The 13,352-nt window shown below is 39.7% G+C and overlaps 1 protein-coding gene across 1 annotated transcript in view; it reads left to right on the top strand.

Moving 5' to 3' along the window:
- serpine1 (serpin peptidase inhibitor, clade E (nexin, plasminogen activator inhibitor type 1), member 1) overlaps window positions 1-12,326 on the top strand; it is a 44,576-nt gene extending 32,250 nt beyond the window's left edge. Inside the window, exons 2-10 of the mRNA XM_079673251.1 lie at window positions 6,327-6,472; window positions 8,702-8,940; window positions 9,556-9,780; window positions 9,864-10,058; window positions 10,574-10,772; window positions 10,923-11,023; window positions 11,149-11,235; window positions 11,605-11,688; window positions 11,794-12,326. Coding sequence (XP_079529377.1) covers window positions 8,703-8,940; window positions 9,556-9,780; window positions 9,864-10,058; window positions 10,574-10,772; window positions 10,923-11,023; window positions 11,149-11,235; window positions 11,605-11,688; window positions 11,794-11,831 — 1,167 coding nt within the window. The 5' untranslated portion in view covers window positions 6,327-6,472; window position 8,702 and the 3' untranslated portion in view covers window positions 11,832-12,326. The remainder of the gene's footprint in view (window positions 1-6,326; window positions 6,473-8,701; window positions 8,941-9,555; window positions 9,781-9,863; window positions 10,059-10,573; window positions 10,773-10,922; window positions 11,024-11,148; window positions 11,236-11,604; window positions 11,689-11,793) is intronic.
- Window positions 12,327-13,352: the final 1,026 nt, after the last annotated feature.

Below are 13,352 nucleotides of genomic sequence, written 5' to 3'. Positions count from 1 at the left end.
AACTACAGTGAGGACGTTGCAATGAATATATTTTGTAATCAATTGATAGGACTAATACATATTTACAGATAAAGTGCATTATTAGTATTTTTATAATCTCAGCACTAGAACCTTGGAGGAAAGCAGATTGAATGATGCTTATGCTTTGTTTTTTTATAGTTCAGACAGAACACGCTACTGTTATTGTTTGCTTGGATGAGAACTTGTTCATCTGTTTTACATCTGTGCTCCCATTTCAGACGTAAGTCCAGGACAAGTTCAGCCTAGCTCAGCACAAAGACTGGAAAAAGAATGGGCAGGCTTTTATATGGCCCCTAAATAAAATAAAAAAGCAAAAAGTAAGGAGAAGAACACATCCACTCGCACGCTGATCTATTTACATTATGAGTCTTACTAGAAAAGCTATTATAAAGGTATATATTTCAAGTTCTATGTCGACTGTCCCAATTTCTCAGAGTGATCTTGAATTGTTAAGGACAGGATGTCTTGTCTTTCAAAAGTACCTGGCAAGTTAAGATGCACTTTTGTGTATGTGTCCTGTCAACCAAAATGGTATCTTAGTTTGTATTCCTCATATTGTTTTTATATATTGTCCTTTTGATTCTGTGGGTGTGATGTTGTGTATTGTCTTGGCAACAGTTGATTCCCATGTGCCTGAAGCCCCCGCAGAGAACTGGGTGGGTGGAACACGCCAAATTTCCATTCACATCCGTATAAGGAATGAACCAAATCTGTGGGGCTGGTGGGGGTTTTATCATGCCAAGAGACGGTAAAGAAATGTGCTAATGCATGTGTGTATTTTTGGCAACATTATCTAAACAAACAGCAGGATGACATGCGGTGAAACAAAGGCTCCATAAATGACTCACCAGGTCATCGCTAGCATTTTCTCATTGTGTGGTTGCTAACATTTAAAGTTATTTAGTGGTAGCTTCAGCTCTTTACGCTTGGCAGTAAATTAGCTGTATGATGTGATTTTACAAGGCAATTAAAGTGCAATAACGCTAGAACACCAAGACAAAGACCGCTCATTTACACTGTCTTCTTTGAAAGACAGTGTAAATGGGCCTGTAAACGTCCCTCAGACACACTTGTCTTGACTTTGAGGATGATGAAAGCCAGAAGACAATGACATCAGGCCAGTCTAGTTCCCAAAGCGTTTCATCTCACTTTGTAGACTGGGTTTGTCTTTTTTTTTGTGTCTCACTCTGCTAGACTTCATGTAGTTTCAGAAACATTTTCTGTTCCATGCCTTGCCCACTAACCCAGCGATGGTCACCTCTTTTTTTGTGAACAAGTTTGTCTGCATTCACTAATACTGACATTGACACTGTTTTCCCGCCAAAATGTCAATACGAAAGTACCCACAAAAAATTAGACAATCGACTTCTTTCCCATTGCCAGAAGTAAAGTATACGTTTGCAGTTGTGTAAAGTAGATTTCCTCAAATACTGTACTTTTTTCAATTTCAAGGGACTTTACTTGAGTATTTACATTTTTCGTGTACTTTTAATCCATTTCATTTATTTAATACCTTTAGTTACTTTGCAAAAACAGAGTCTAACAGTGAAAATGCCACGGTGGTAACCTGCTTTTCACACCTGCTCCTTAAACATTATCTTTCAAACTCTCAAACCAGAGTTGGTGATTGTTGAAACAGTGGAAAGACTAACAAATACAAGTTTTTTATTTTTGTATTTTCATTAGAGTCTGTTGATGATCAGAAACGTAAAATTAGGTCGATTTGGAGAGCGTATTAGTTGCATGTATTACAATTTAAGAAATGGTTTTATGTATTTTGTATTAAACCTTTATATTCACTTCAATGCGCTCACGTAAAATTGTGCCGTAAAGGGACAAGAATGTGTGTGACCACGGACTTGTCTCGGGAAAGAATGCCTATATTAACCTTTACCGCTAAACAGACAAGCCAGATGTTAAAAGGTGTTAGTGGGTTTTTGTCTAGTGGCATAGGGCTCTATGTAATGAAACTTTAGTTTGTTGTCGCCTAGTTTGACATATGTCTCCTTGCATAAACTGGATTAGGTCTACTCAATGGAGACTCGTATCACCACCATCCAACAATGCTTCATCCAGCCCAGTATCATGGGACTTTATATTGGCTGATTCTCCACCTCAATATTTACGTTTATTGCAAATTTGCAAAGGATTTAGTTCTTTATGATATAGGCAGAAATTAAGTGTTGAGTCTTTGTAAGTTGCTTTGGGTAAAAGCGTCGAACAAGTGACGTGTAATGTGATGTTATACACAGATGTAGAAAACAATAATTAAGACCAACATCTCATAATCATGAATAAATTCAAACCAAAAACTGTTTGTACCATCACAAGAAAAGGACAGCATGTGGGTGACCCATCCCTTTCCTCCCCTTATTAGCCATGTTTGAACACCTTCTGGATATTTTCATTTGTCGTTTCTCATAGAACTCAAAAATGAAACCAAAACGGGTGCATTTAGGTTGCGTCAGTTCCAGAAAGTTCTTATTGCTTTTAAGTTGTTACCACAATAAGAAAAAGTGGCTTCAATTAAGATTTTTGAAGGTCTGCCAGACGCTTCATTCCAGATCGATTTGGAAAAAGTGTGTAAATTCCCATTCCCCGTCCTGTCTAGCAGATGTCTGTGAGTCGTGGGATCAGGAATGCTGGAACTCACGACCAAATGTGGTGCATTGATGTGTCATTCCCAAAGAGAGTCAAAAGAGTGACTGTATGAAATATAAGCTAAAGCTAAAGCTCTGCTAATAGCATTAAACGCCTGATAGTCAAAATGTAAGCATGAACGTGTGGGCAGTACATTTTCTTTCCTCAAACCCCTTTATATGCAACAAGAAAAGACAGTTGAAACAAACAGTCATGCAACAACTTAAACAAGTGTGTTGTGTATACTTTACTTACAATACTTTAAGAGTACATTTAGTCAGTGCTGAGTGGTGGAATGTAACCAAGTACATTTACAAAAGTAGCGTACTTCAGTATTATTTTTGACAACATTTTACTTTACTTTAAGTATTTCCATTTCATGCATTTTATGCTACTCTATACTTCTACTCCACAACATTTATTTACCACCCGTTGTTCCTAGATACTTTTTATATATAAAACAACACTATATTATATGATGCATTACTTACCAATCAAGTATTTTAGGAAGTCCCCAAAATTGGCTCCACATTGACAAACTATTCAAATGCTTTTACTAGTGATAATATAATATTATTCATATATACTTAGCAAGAGCCTTTCTGCATTCCTTTACTTTTTATACTGTAGTACATAGAGTGGTGCCGGAACGAGTCCTACAACGCGGAAGTGAGTCAGCATTTTACCACTATGGGTTCCCTCGTCTCAGAGTCTCTCCATAGGATTTTGGAAAATAGCTGAAAGTAAGGTCTGTGGTTGACACACATTTAAGAGACGGATCACGTTTTGTTCTACGACATTAAATACATCAGCAGTGACCCCACTGGTGATTTTTGAAGAGTTGACGTGTCTGAAAAACGATGGTTGTTAACATGTGACTGAATAGGACTACAGAAATTGTCGAGGGCGTTGTACGTCATTACGCCGAACACGTAAACACTCCCTCTAAGTTTGTTTGCCCTGTTCTGCTTGAAAGCAAGAACCTGCCTCCTGCTAACTGTTCAAACAAACACTTCAACTTTTACAATTTTAATCTGTATTTTTGAATATGAATTGGCGTGACGTTGAAGTTGCTTCCTTTATAGCATAACGTTAGCATTTTGCTTCTGACGGTTAGATTTATGATTTGAAAATTATAAAGTAAGGTAGACACGTGGATATTATCTGGCTGAACAAAACGTGCATTTATCCACAGACCTTATTTTGAGCTATTTCCCAAAATCCCATTGCTTTTTTGTCGAGGGAACCCATGCGCAGCTTACTTCCGGGTAAATACGTCATCCCTGCACCACTCTAGTTGGCTGTTACTGAAATGGGTCATTGTGCAGAATGATTAGAATTTGTACTTACTTAAGTACAGCACCTGAGTACTCTTCCCGCCTCTGTCAGTACTCTGTCCGAGTCCGACCCTTGTCAATTAACTACAGGGGTCCCTCAGGGCTCTGTTCTTGGTCCCCTCCTCTTCTCCTTGTACACAAACTCGCTCGGGTCTGTCATTAGCCCGCATGGTTTTTCATACCACTGCTATGCTGATGACACCCAACTAATTCTGTCCTTTCCCCGCTCAGAGACCCAGGTCGTCGCACGCATCTCTGCTTGCCTAGCAGACATCTCTCGGTGGATGTCTGCTCATCACCTCAAGCTCAACCTTGACAAGACTGAACTGCTTTTCCTTCCGGGAAAAGATTGTCCCACTCTTGACCTAACAATCAACATCGGCACCTCTGTTGTTTCCCCGACTCAGACTGCAAGGAATCTGGGTGTGATCCTAGATAACAAACTGTCCTTCACTGCAAACATTGCTGCTACAACCCGCTGCTGCAGATACACTCTTTACAACATCAGGAGGATACGTCCCCAGCTGACCCAGAAATCAGCGCAGGTTCTGGTCCAGGCTCTCGTTATCTCACACCTAGACTACTGCAACTCCCTCATGGCTGGTCTACCTGCATGTGCCATCCGACCTCTGCAGCTCATCCAGAATGCAGCGGCTCGTCTGGTCTTCAACCTTCCAAAATTCTCCCACATCACGCCGCTCCTCCGCTCCCTTCACTGGCTTCCAGTAACTGCTAGAATCCACTTCAAGACACTGGTACTTGCGTACCATGCTGCGAATGGATCTGGCCCTTCCTACATCCAAGACATGGTTAAACCGTACACCCCAGCACGTGCACTCCGCTCTGCATCAGCCAAACAGCTCGCTGCAGCCGCACTGCGAGGGGGACCCAAGTTCCCATCAGCAAAAACTTGTGGGTATTGCTATCCTGGCTCCAAAATGGTGGAATGAGCTCCCCATTGAAATCAGGACAGCAGAAAGCTTACACATCTTCTGGCGCAGACTGAAAACTCATCTCTTTAGACTCCACTTCGAGCGATTGAATTACTAACAAAGAACTACTAACAAAGTACTAACAAAGCACTTATATACTAATAAAGGACTGGCTTATCTAAAGCCAGTTGAGTAGCACTTGAAATGTTTGGCTCTATGAAACCTGATGTACTTATATGATTCTGTTTTCTTCAAGGTTGTATCTTCCTGGTCGAATGCACTTATTGTAAGTCGCTTTGGATAAAAGCGTCAGCTAAATGCAATGTAATGTAATAATGTAATGTAATTTACTATTAAATACATTTCAGATAGCACATCAAATCAGGTTCGATCACTTATATGTGGGACATGCTCTGTGTTCTATGCTGTTATGGTGAAGTATCATTTGAAGGTATAGTAGCAGCCCTTTATAAGTAAGAAGTAAAGTAAACCAACCTAATTGACCAATTTTAATCATTCCTAGAGATAATTATCTAAAAGTCTTGCCAAGTCTGAAAAATAAGTATACCATTTTTTCATACTTTTAAATGTGCATCGAATGTGTAGAATATGCATGTTTTGTTAGTTGACATTGATTTGGAAAAAGTAAATTCCAGATTCCTGAAGACAAGTTCTCAAAAAAAAAGTTGTTTTCCTTTGCAAAAAAATAATACAAACTGCAGGGAACAAGGCATATTTTCACTTTTATCATTAGATGTATTGTTTTGTTTTTGTTTCACAACTTAGCAAAATTAGCGCGTTGACATTTGCCGGTAGTTAAAATACATATTTTGGTCTTACGTTGTGTAAATTGAACAATCATCAGAATCTCACAGGTTTTTAACGAGTCATCACAAGAGCTTGGGTTGTGTCGATATAAAAAAATACTTATAATAATTATAAAACCACACATAAATAAAAATCACACCTATTACCCTACAGGCTGCAAGACATGCCTCTCCTCTGAGTACTGAATTTCCTGTACGTGCCTTAGGGATGTGTGTGTGTGTGTGTGTGTGTGTGTGTGTGTGTGTGTGTGTGTGTGTGTGTGTGTGTGTGTGTGTGTGTGTGTGTGTGTGTGTGTGTGTGTGTGTGTGTGTGTGTGTGTGTGTGTGTGTGTGTGTGTGTGTGTGTGTGTGTGTGTGTGTGTGTGTGTGTGTGTGTGTGTGTGTGTGTGAATGAGACGGGGTAAACAGCTAAGTGACTTTCCATGTGCTCTGTCATGGTTTGGTTGAAAACAGACACACAGACAGAGAAAGGGAGTGAGAGGAGAGAGGACGTGAAAAGGAAGCCCGTCCAGACAGTGTCAGATGACATCATCCTCTCTAATAACTTCTGTGTGTGTGTTTGTGCGTAGGTGGGGGGGCGGGGCTTCGGACCATCCAGCTCTGCGCTATAAAGAGAAGAAACTCATTCAGACGTTCACACTCAAGCAGCAGCAGCAGACTGAAGCTGAAACAACTAACACTTGCTGAACTAAATCTGAACCATCTCAACCATAAGGTAAGAATTCTACTTATCTAATTATCAAGACTTTTGGAAAACCTAAAATGAAAACACTGGCAGATGTAGTTATTTATTTTAGGGTGCAATTTTTTTATTCACCGTCAATTAAGAGCAAAAAGGTTTAATTTCATGTGACTTTCAAGGGATAACATGGTGGTTTTATATATATATATATATGCAGATGATAGCATTATGTAAAATAATATAAGACTACAGTATTAAAAGATGGTACCAATAAGAGGTGGCATCCTTAACAGCATCCTAAACTGAAAATGGACTTTAATTAAATGTATTATGTCACCAGATTTCACATAACTGTAAAGCAATAATATTAAGTTGAAATAAATGATTGGTTCAACTTAATATTATTGCTTTCAACTAACCTAATTCTATTATGTGTATTTTGTTGACATAATACATTTAATTAACCCTAAGATGCATACTGTAAGTGGGTCTTTTTTGACCCGGTGAGGTGGTTTTCTTGAAGTATCTTTGTAATTACATTTTTTTATCATTTCATATTCCAGCTATTCCTCAAAAAACATGTTTTGGATATCGTGCCATTCACATTTTAAATTGACATTTTATACATTTTAAGAAATTGTAGTTTTTGTATTACTACCCCAAGCTTCCATAAGTGGGTGAAAAATGAGCCGCATGCATTTCCTATGGAATCCTATGGGAACCTTTGATTCTTATCACCTGTTGCTGTCAGGAATACATTCACTGTAGACCACACAGACTACATCACAAGTGACACTAAACTTGATCAACCGGCATGGATTGATGGGGGGTGGGCTATGAGTAGACAAAAGGAGAAGAGATGAGTTTTGAAAAGGGACTGGGATACTGTGAGGGTCTCAGAATAGCGCGATCTTTGCATCAATATGTTCAAAACGTTTTTTTTCAAAATGTAAAAATAAAAAATAAAATTATAAATAGTAAAAGATTAAATATAAAATATTTCTAGTGTGAACCAAAATATAATACAAAATATTATACAAGTGATTTTTCTGAAACCAAAATGACAAAAATGGCATAAAAACACATTATTCTAATACAGGTCCTTTTTGAAACACTTATGGAAGAGTGTAGGGTCCAGTCACTCGTGCATCGAAGGGTTAAAGTCAACGAATTAAGTTTTTCAGTCCAGAAAAGGTACTAAAAACTCTTATTTCTCCTGATGTGGTGGAGGTATAGTCAGTTCGATCCCCTTAAAAGACTTTCAATTAGTTTTATACCACATTAAATACTTGTTGTGGTGGAAAGTAACGAATTCTGAGTCACTACAGTTACTCTAACCATGGCAGGAAGTAGTAAATCAGATCTTCTCTGAGCTACTTTTGAAGGCTTATGCAAACAGAGCTGAGGTCAGCAGCGTCTCTGATGCTGCTTCATGAAGTCCAGCTCCTCTTCAAACACAGTACACTCTATTGATGTCTGCAGTGGAAAACCAATGTTACCCGCACACACACACACACACACACACACACACACACACACACACACACACACACACACACACACACACACACACACACACACACACACACACACACACACACACACACACACACACACACACACACACACACACACACACACATTTTCCAGCTGACACACAGATGTGATTGTGTACACAGTCAGCATGAGTCACACATGTCTGAATATCTGGGAAGATGGAGTTTGAATGTGAGGTCCACAGGTTTAAAGCACAGGAGGATTTATTGTAGGCAGATGGAGGCTGGATGTGATCACATATTTATCTTGTTTTGTAATGCAAAAATATATTTATTATCGTGGGAATCTGACATTTTAAGTATATGCAAATTCTTTATTTTATGATTTTCCTGGAAGCTAAAGAATTTCTTTGGAATTTTGCCTTAGTCACAACATTTGATTCAAAACATCTGCAAGCTGTTTAAAGTCTCTCAGTGTTGAGCAATTCAAAGTACTTATGGTATCTTCTTAATGGGAAACAGACACAATGTGGGGTGCATTGTTTTCCAAGCTTCTTTATCCCTGACATTTAACATATTTCTACTCCTTTGGGATAAAGTGCTATGGATGCCAGTCACAGTGTGTACTAATACAACAACATATGTTTGTTTTTGTTAAAATATGAATACAATTAAATGAAGTTTTAACTTTTAACTGTCTCAATTGTACCCGAAAACCCCACCTCAATCCAACTTACATCTTCTCTCTTCTGCCTGTCCTTCCCAGAATGCTTTGCGTGTACGTCTCCCTGCTGCTGGCTCTGAGCACAGTGGGGCTGGGCTCTCTGACGGACAGACAGACGGACTTCGGCCTGAAGGTCTTCTCCCAGCTGGCCCGGGACTCTGTGGATCAGAACGTGGCCCTGTCCCCGTACGGCGTGGCCTCCGTCCTCGCCATGGCTCAGACCGGCGCCGCTGGAAGCACCCGGAAGGCCCTGACCTCTGCCATGGGCTTCTCTCTGCAAGGTGAGACACATAGAATAAAGGATGGAGGATTTGATGTGGTGCAAAACCAAACTATAACACTGTGCAGGAAGAAAAAACGAAGAAAAAAGCATGCACTCGGCTCTACAACCATTAAAAAACAATGTTTTACAGATACAGTATACAACTTATTCAATATTAAGGGTAGACAACGCAGGTTAAAAGGGTTAACATTTTAACTTATACATATCACCATGACACTTTAACGTGTTAAAGTGCAAACAAAGCATTTTCAAATGGTTACTTTTGGTGAATTAAGGAGAAATCTAGAGAAGTAAATAGCCAAATTGTATAAAAAAAACACCTTAATGTCTAAAAGAAGACAATGCTATGGAGGTGAAATCACCCAAAATCTCAAAATGTGGCAGTGTATGAAAAACGTTTTTGCTTAGGGTGTATTGGGCTTTACATACAAGATGAATAAAGCCAATAATAAACCCATTTTAATAAGTTACATGACATGGTGACAAAAAAGAAGTGCTATGGAGGAAATAGACCTGTGGATGAGGTCAACTCGAGCATGGGAGGAGGGAAATATAACGGTGTATTATTGTTGTAAGATGAGTGGCAAACCAACCCTGACCTCTTGTCCCGCAGAGCGAGGAATGTCCCGGCAGCAGCGCCTCCTGCAGCGGGACCTGTCCAGTGAGGAGGGGGTGGACACTGCCAGCGGGGTCATGGTGGAGAGGAAGATGAGTCTGGAGAAGGGGTTCCGCCGGGCCCTCACCAAGGCCTTCCAGACCCACCCCAACCAGGTGGACTTCACCAAGCCAGAGCAGGCGGTCAACATCATCAACTCGTGGGTCTCAGACCACACCGGAGGTACCTACCGCAGAGATGTTTACTTAAAGTGCTGACTTCTTCTGAATCGTTCCTGACTCATTTGTTGATTTTTTATTCTGAAGGTGAGATCCCAGAGTTCCTGGCGCCTGGCTCTCTGAGTGACGAGACCCGCCTGGTCCTCCTGAATGCCCTCCACTTCCAGGGCCTGTGGAAGGTCCCCTTTGACCCCAAACTGACCCAGGAGAGGATGTTCCACTGTGCCAACGGCAGCAGCGTGCCCGTGCACATGATGGGACTCACCAACCGCTTCAACTATGGTATGTTCAACACCCGGGCCCAGTCAGAGGCGGAGGAAGTACTCAGATGTTGTACTTGAGTAAAAGTAGAAGCACCAGAGTGTAGGAATACTCTGTTATAAGTAAAAGTCCTGCATTCAAAATGTCACTCAAGTAAAAGAAGAAAGTTATGTATTTTATGTTTTGATTATAATGATTGATCATTAAAGTGTTCTCAAAGCTGGTAAAGGTGCAGCTAGTTTGAATGACCTTGTATTCTGCAGGGTAGCTTGTGGATTTACTCCAGGTAGAACTAAAGTCTGATTTAAGACTTGTATATATTTCACATCATTCATCCACATCTGCAAAGTAACTAAAGTTATTGAAAAAAAATTGTCCAGTAAGAATAGACAATTGACTTCTGAAATGTGTTACATTACAGTTCTTAAGTCAATCTACTTAGTTACTTTACACCACCAGCGCGCTTGATCTAAATCCAACACTGGAAGATGATAAATAATAATAATAATAAAAAAAACGTTCTCCTATATCAACAGGCGAGTTTGTGACAACCGATGGCGTTGACTATGATGTCATTGAGGTCCCGTACGAGGGTGACTCCCTGAGCATGCTGCTGGTGTCGCCCTTCGAGCCTGAAGTTCCTCTGAGCACGCTCAGTGCAGATCTGAGCAGCCAGAGGATGAAGCAGTGGAGAACAGAGCTGAGGAGTGTCAAGAGACAGCTCGCCATGCCCAGGTAAGGGAGGACGGGTCAGAGATTATGGGTAGATAAGAGGAAATGAATGAAAATATACTTTCTAAGTGTAGTTGTATTGGTTGTTTGTGTCATATGAATTGTTTAGTGGATACCATGGGTTAAATTATATTACTGTGTGTGTTTCTACAGGTTTACTCTGAACTCTGAGGTGGATTTGAAGACTTGTCTGATCAACATGGGTCTGGGAGACATGTTCAACCTGGCTACTGCTGACTTCTCACGCATCACCAGTAAGTTAAAATCCTAAGTTAACCTTGAACTTTACCATACAAGTATATGAGCATGTTATTTTCCAGAATGAGTGGAAAGCCTTCTGATAAGCAATATATCTAATCAATGTGTTTCTGCCCTCCAGCTGATGAGAGGCTGTGTGTGTCGAAGGTTCTACAGAGAGTGAAGATCGAGGTGAATGAGCAAGGAACCAAAGGAGCAGCAGCAACAGGTAGACCCACTGCTGAAACTCTTCCTCTTTTACACACACACTAACTCACAACCGTTTTTTACCTAGGGAAATGCTGAGTCAAATGTTAAATAAAGGATGCAACATAAAAACAAAGCTGCAGTCAAAGCCAGCAAATCTTAATAAAGTATTTTTGTAATCTTTTTTAACCATACACATTAAGATTATTACAACATACAGAAGGATACACACAACAACATCACACTACTAACATGCTAACACTGAGTCACAGGTTTAATCAAATGACTGTAAACACAATTTACATTAGACAAAATGGTATTCTGGAGTATCCAGGGCTTCAGGCATAAACCTCCAGACTCTGACCTGGTTTTTTATTTCTCCCTCCTTTAGCTGCTGTGATGTTTTCCCGTATGGCAGTGGAGGAGCTCACTCTGGACCGACCCTTCCTCTTCCTCATCCAGCACAAACCAACAGGTAACACTCTTTTTTCACATTTTATTTTAAAATCCAATTTTAGAAGTATTTATCTGACCTGAGCGTGTGGGATGGTGTGTCTAATGTCTGACTTCCTGTGTTCAGGTGCTGTTCTGTTCATGGGCCAGTTCAACCAGCCTTAACAACATGAACCCACTCTGAAGACCCGCCTTCATTCCACTGCGTCTGACTACTGCTGCTCACACTCCACATGACGACCATACACACACCACACCTACTGTACACAGTTTATATGACTTATTACGACTCAATAGACTTATTCACTGACACCTTTATTTATAAGATACTTAATACAAGAAGACTGGGGAAAATGGATACACACATGTATTACAACAGAAATTGGAAGCATTACTGACTGGGAGTTTATTTGTTTGTTGTTATTTATTTCTCTAAATGACTAAAGAGAAAGAAGTATGAAGGAAAGTTAAGTAATTGAGTATTTTACTGTTGTCTGACACAACAGGCACCGATGCACTGCAGTACTAAACAAGATGTATGTTTATCTATTTTTACAATGTTATTTCTAATATCTATTTTTGTTATTTCATTGTTGTTGCCAAATAACATTTGTATTTTGCTGTATTTATATTTATTAAAATACTATGTTTTTACAAAAATGCAGTCTGTGATTACTCGAGTGTTAAGATCTGTGGAAGGTAAACACTGACCTCTGGTGTTTAAACAGCCTAAGTAATGACTACCCTCTTTGAACTGGGTCATGAAAAACATACTTTTCCAGTGCTTTTGCACATTTATTTGGCTTTTTTTTTGTGTGGGCTCAAAAAATGGGTCATGCCATTCCGCATTGGCTCTTCTTCCCATATCACATACATGTCCATTATAATAGAACTGATTTAATCAAATCAAAGACTGGGCTTTTCCTCCATAACCAAATCTCTTAAAAAGGGGCTGCAACGGATCTGATACAAACTGATCCAGATTTGAACACTTCTCTGACGTCACAGAAGTGGCGCTACGGCTATTGGGCCAACTCCACCAATCAGGAGGAGACAGCCACGGACATTGCCGTTCGAAAGCGCTGGAGACGCTGTAGTACATATGCCAGGCCTGTAGATGGTGCTGTTCTCACAGAATCAGCCCATGCAAAGACAGTGTTAAATTGAGCGAAATGAGGAATGGCTAAAATGCATGATCTGTTTGGTATTTTGAAAAATAAAAAGTATAAATATGCCCTATATAGGTATGGTCCTACACTATATTATTCAAATATAGAATGATAGGTCCACTTTAAAATAAGCACAATGCGTCCCCTTTAAAAAACAAGATGTACTGTAGATCTATCCATGCTTAACACATGTGCCTGGCTATTATATAATGCTTTAATTACAATTGATATACGTATTAGGAAATTCAAGGTAATTATATTTTTAGAAATGTGATCTTCTGTGGTTAGCAAGAATATGACTATTCAAAGTGGATACAATGGTACAAATATATATGTACAGAGGTGGAAGAAGTACACAGATGTTGTACTTAACCCTTGTGCCCTCCTCGAATGTTCAACCTTTCGACCCCTTCGTGGCAGAAATGTACACGCCCTAAATAACTGCTATTAAATCATCATGCATCAATATTTTCTTCTACTTTTTTTTTAATGAATCACATAAACAACTTCTAACGTA

The sequence above is a fragment of the Notothenia rossii genome (genome assembly GCF_949606895.1).
Source record: "Notothenia rossii genome assembly, chromosome: 3".
Classification (NCBI taxonomy): Eukaryota; Metazoa; Chordata; class Actinopteri; order Perciformes; family Nototheniidae; genus Notothenia; species Notothenia rossii.
Note: the sequence above shows the minus strand (reverse complement) of the source record. Positions and strands in the feature narration are given on the sequence as shown.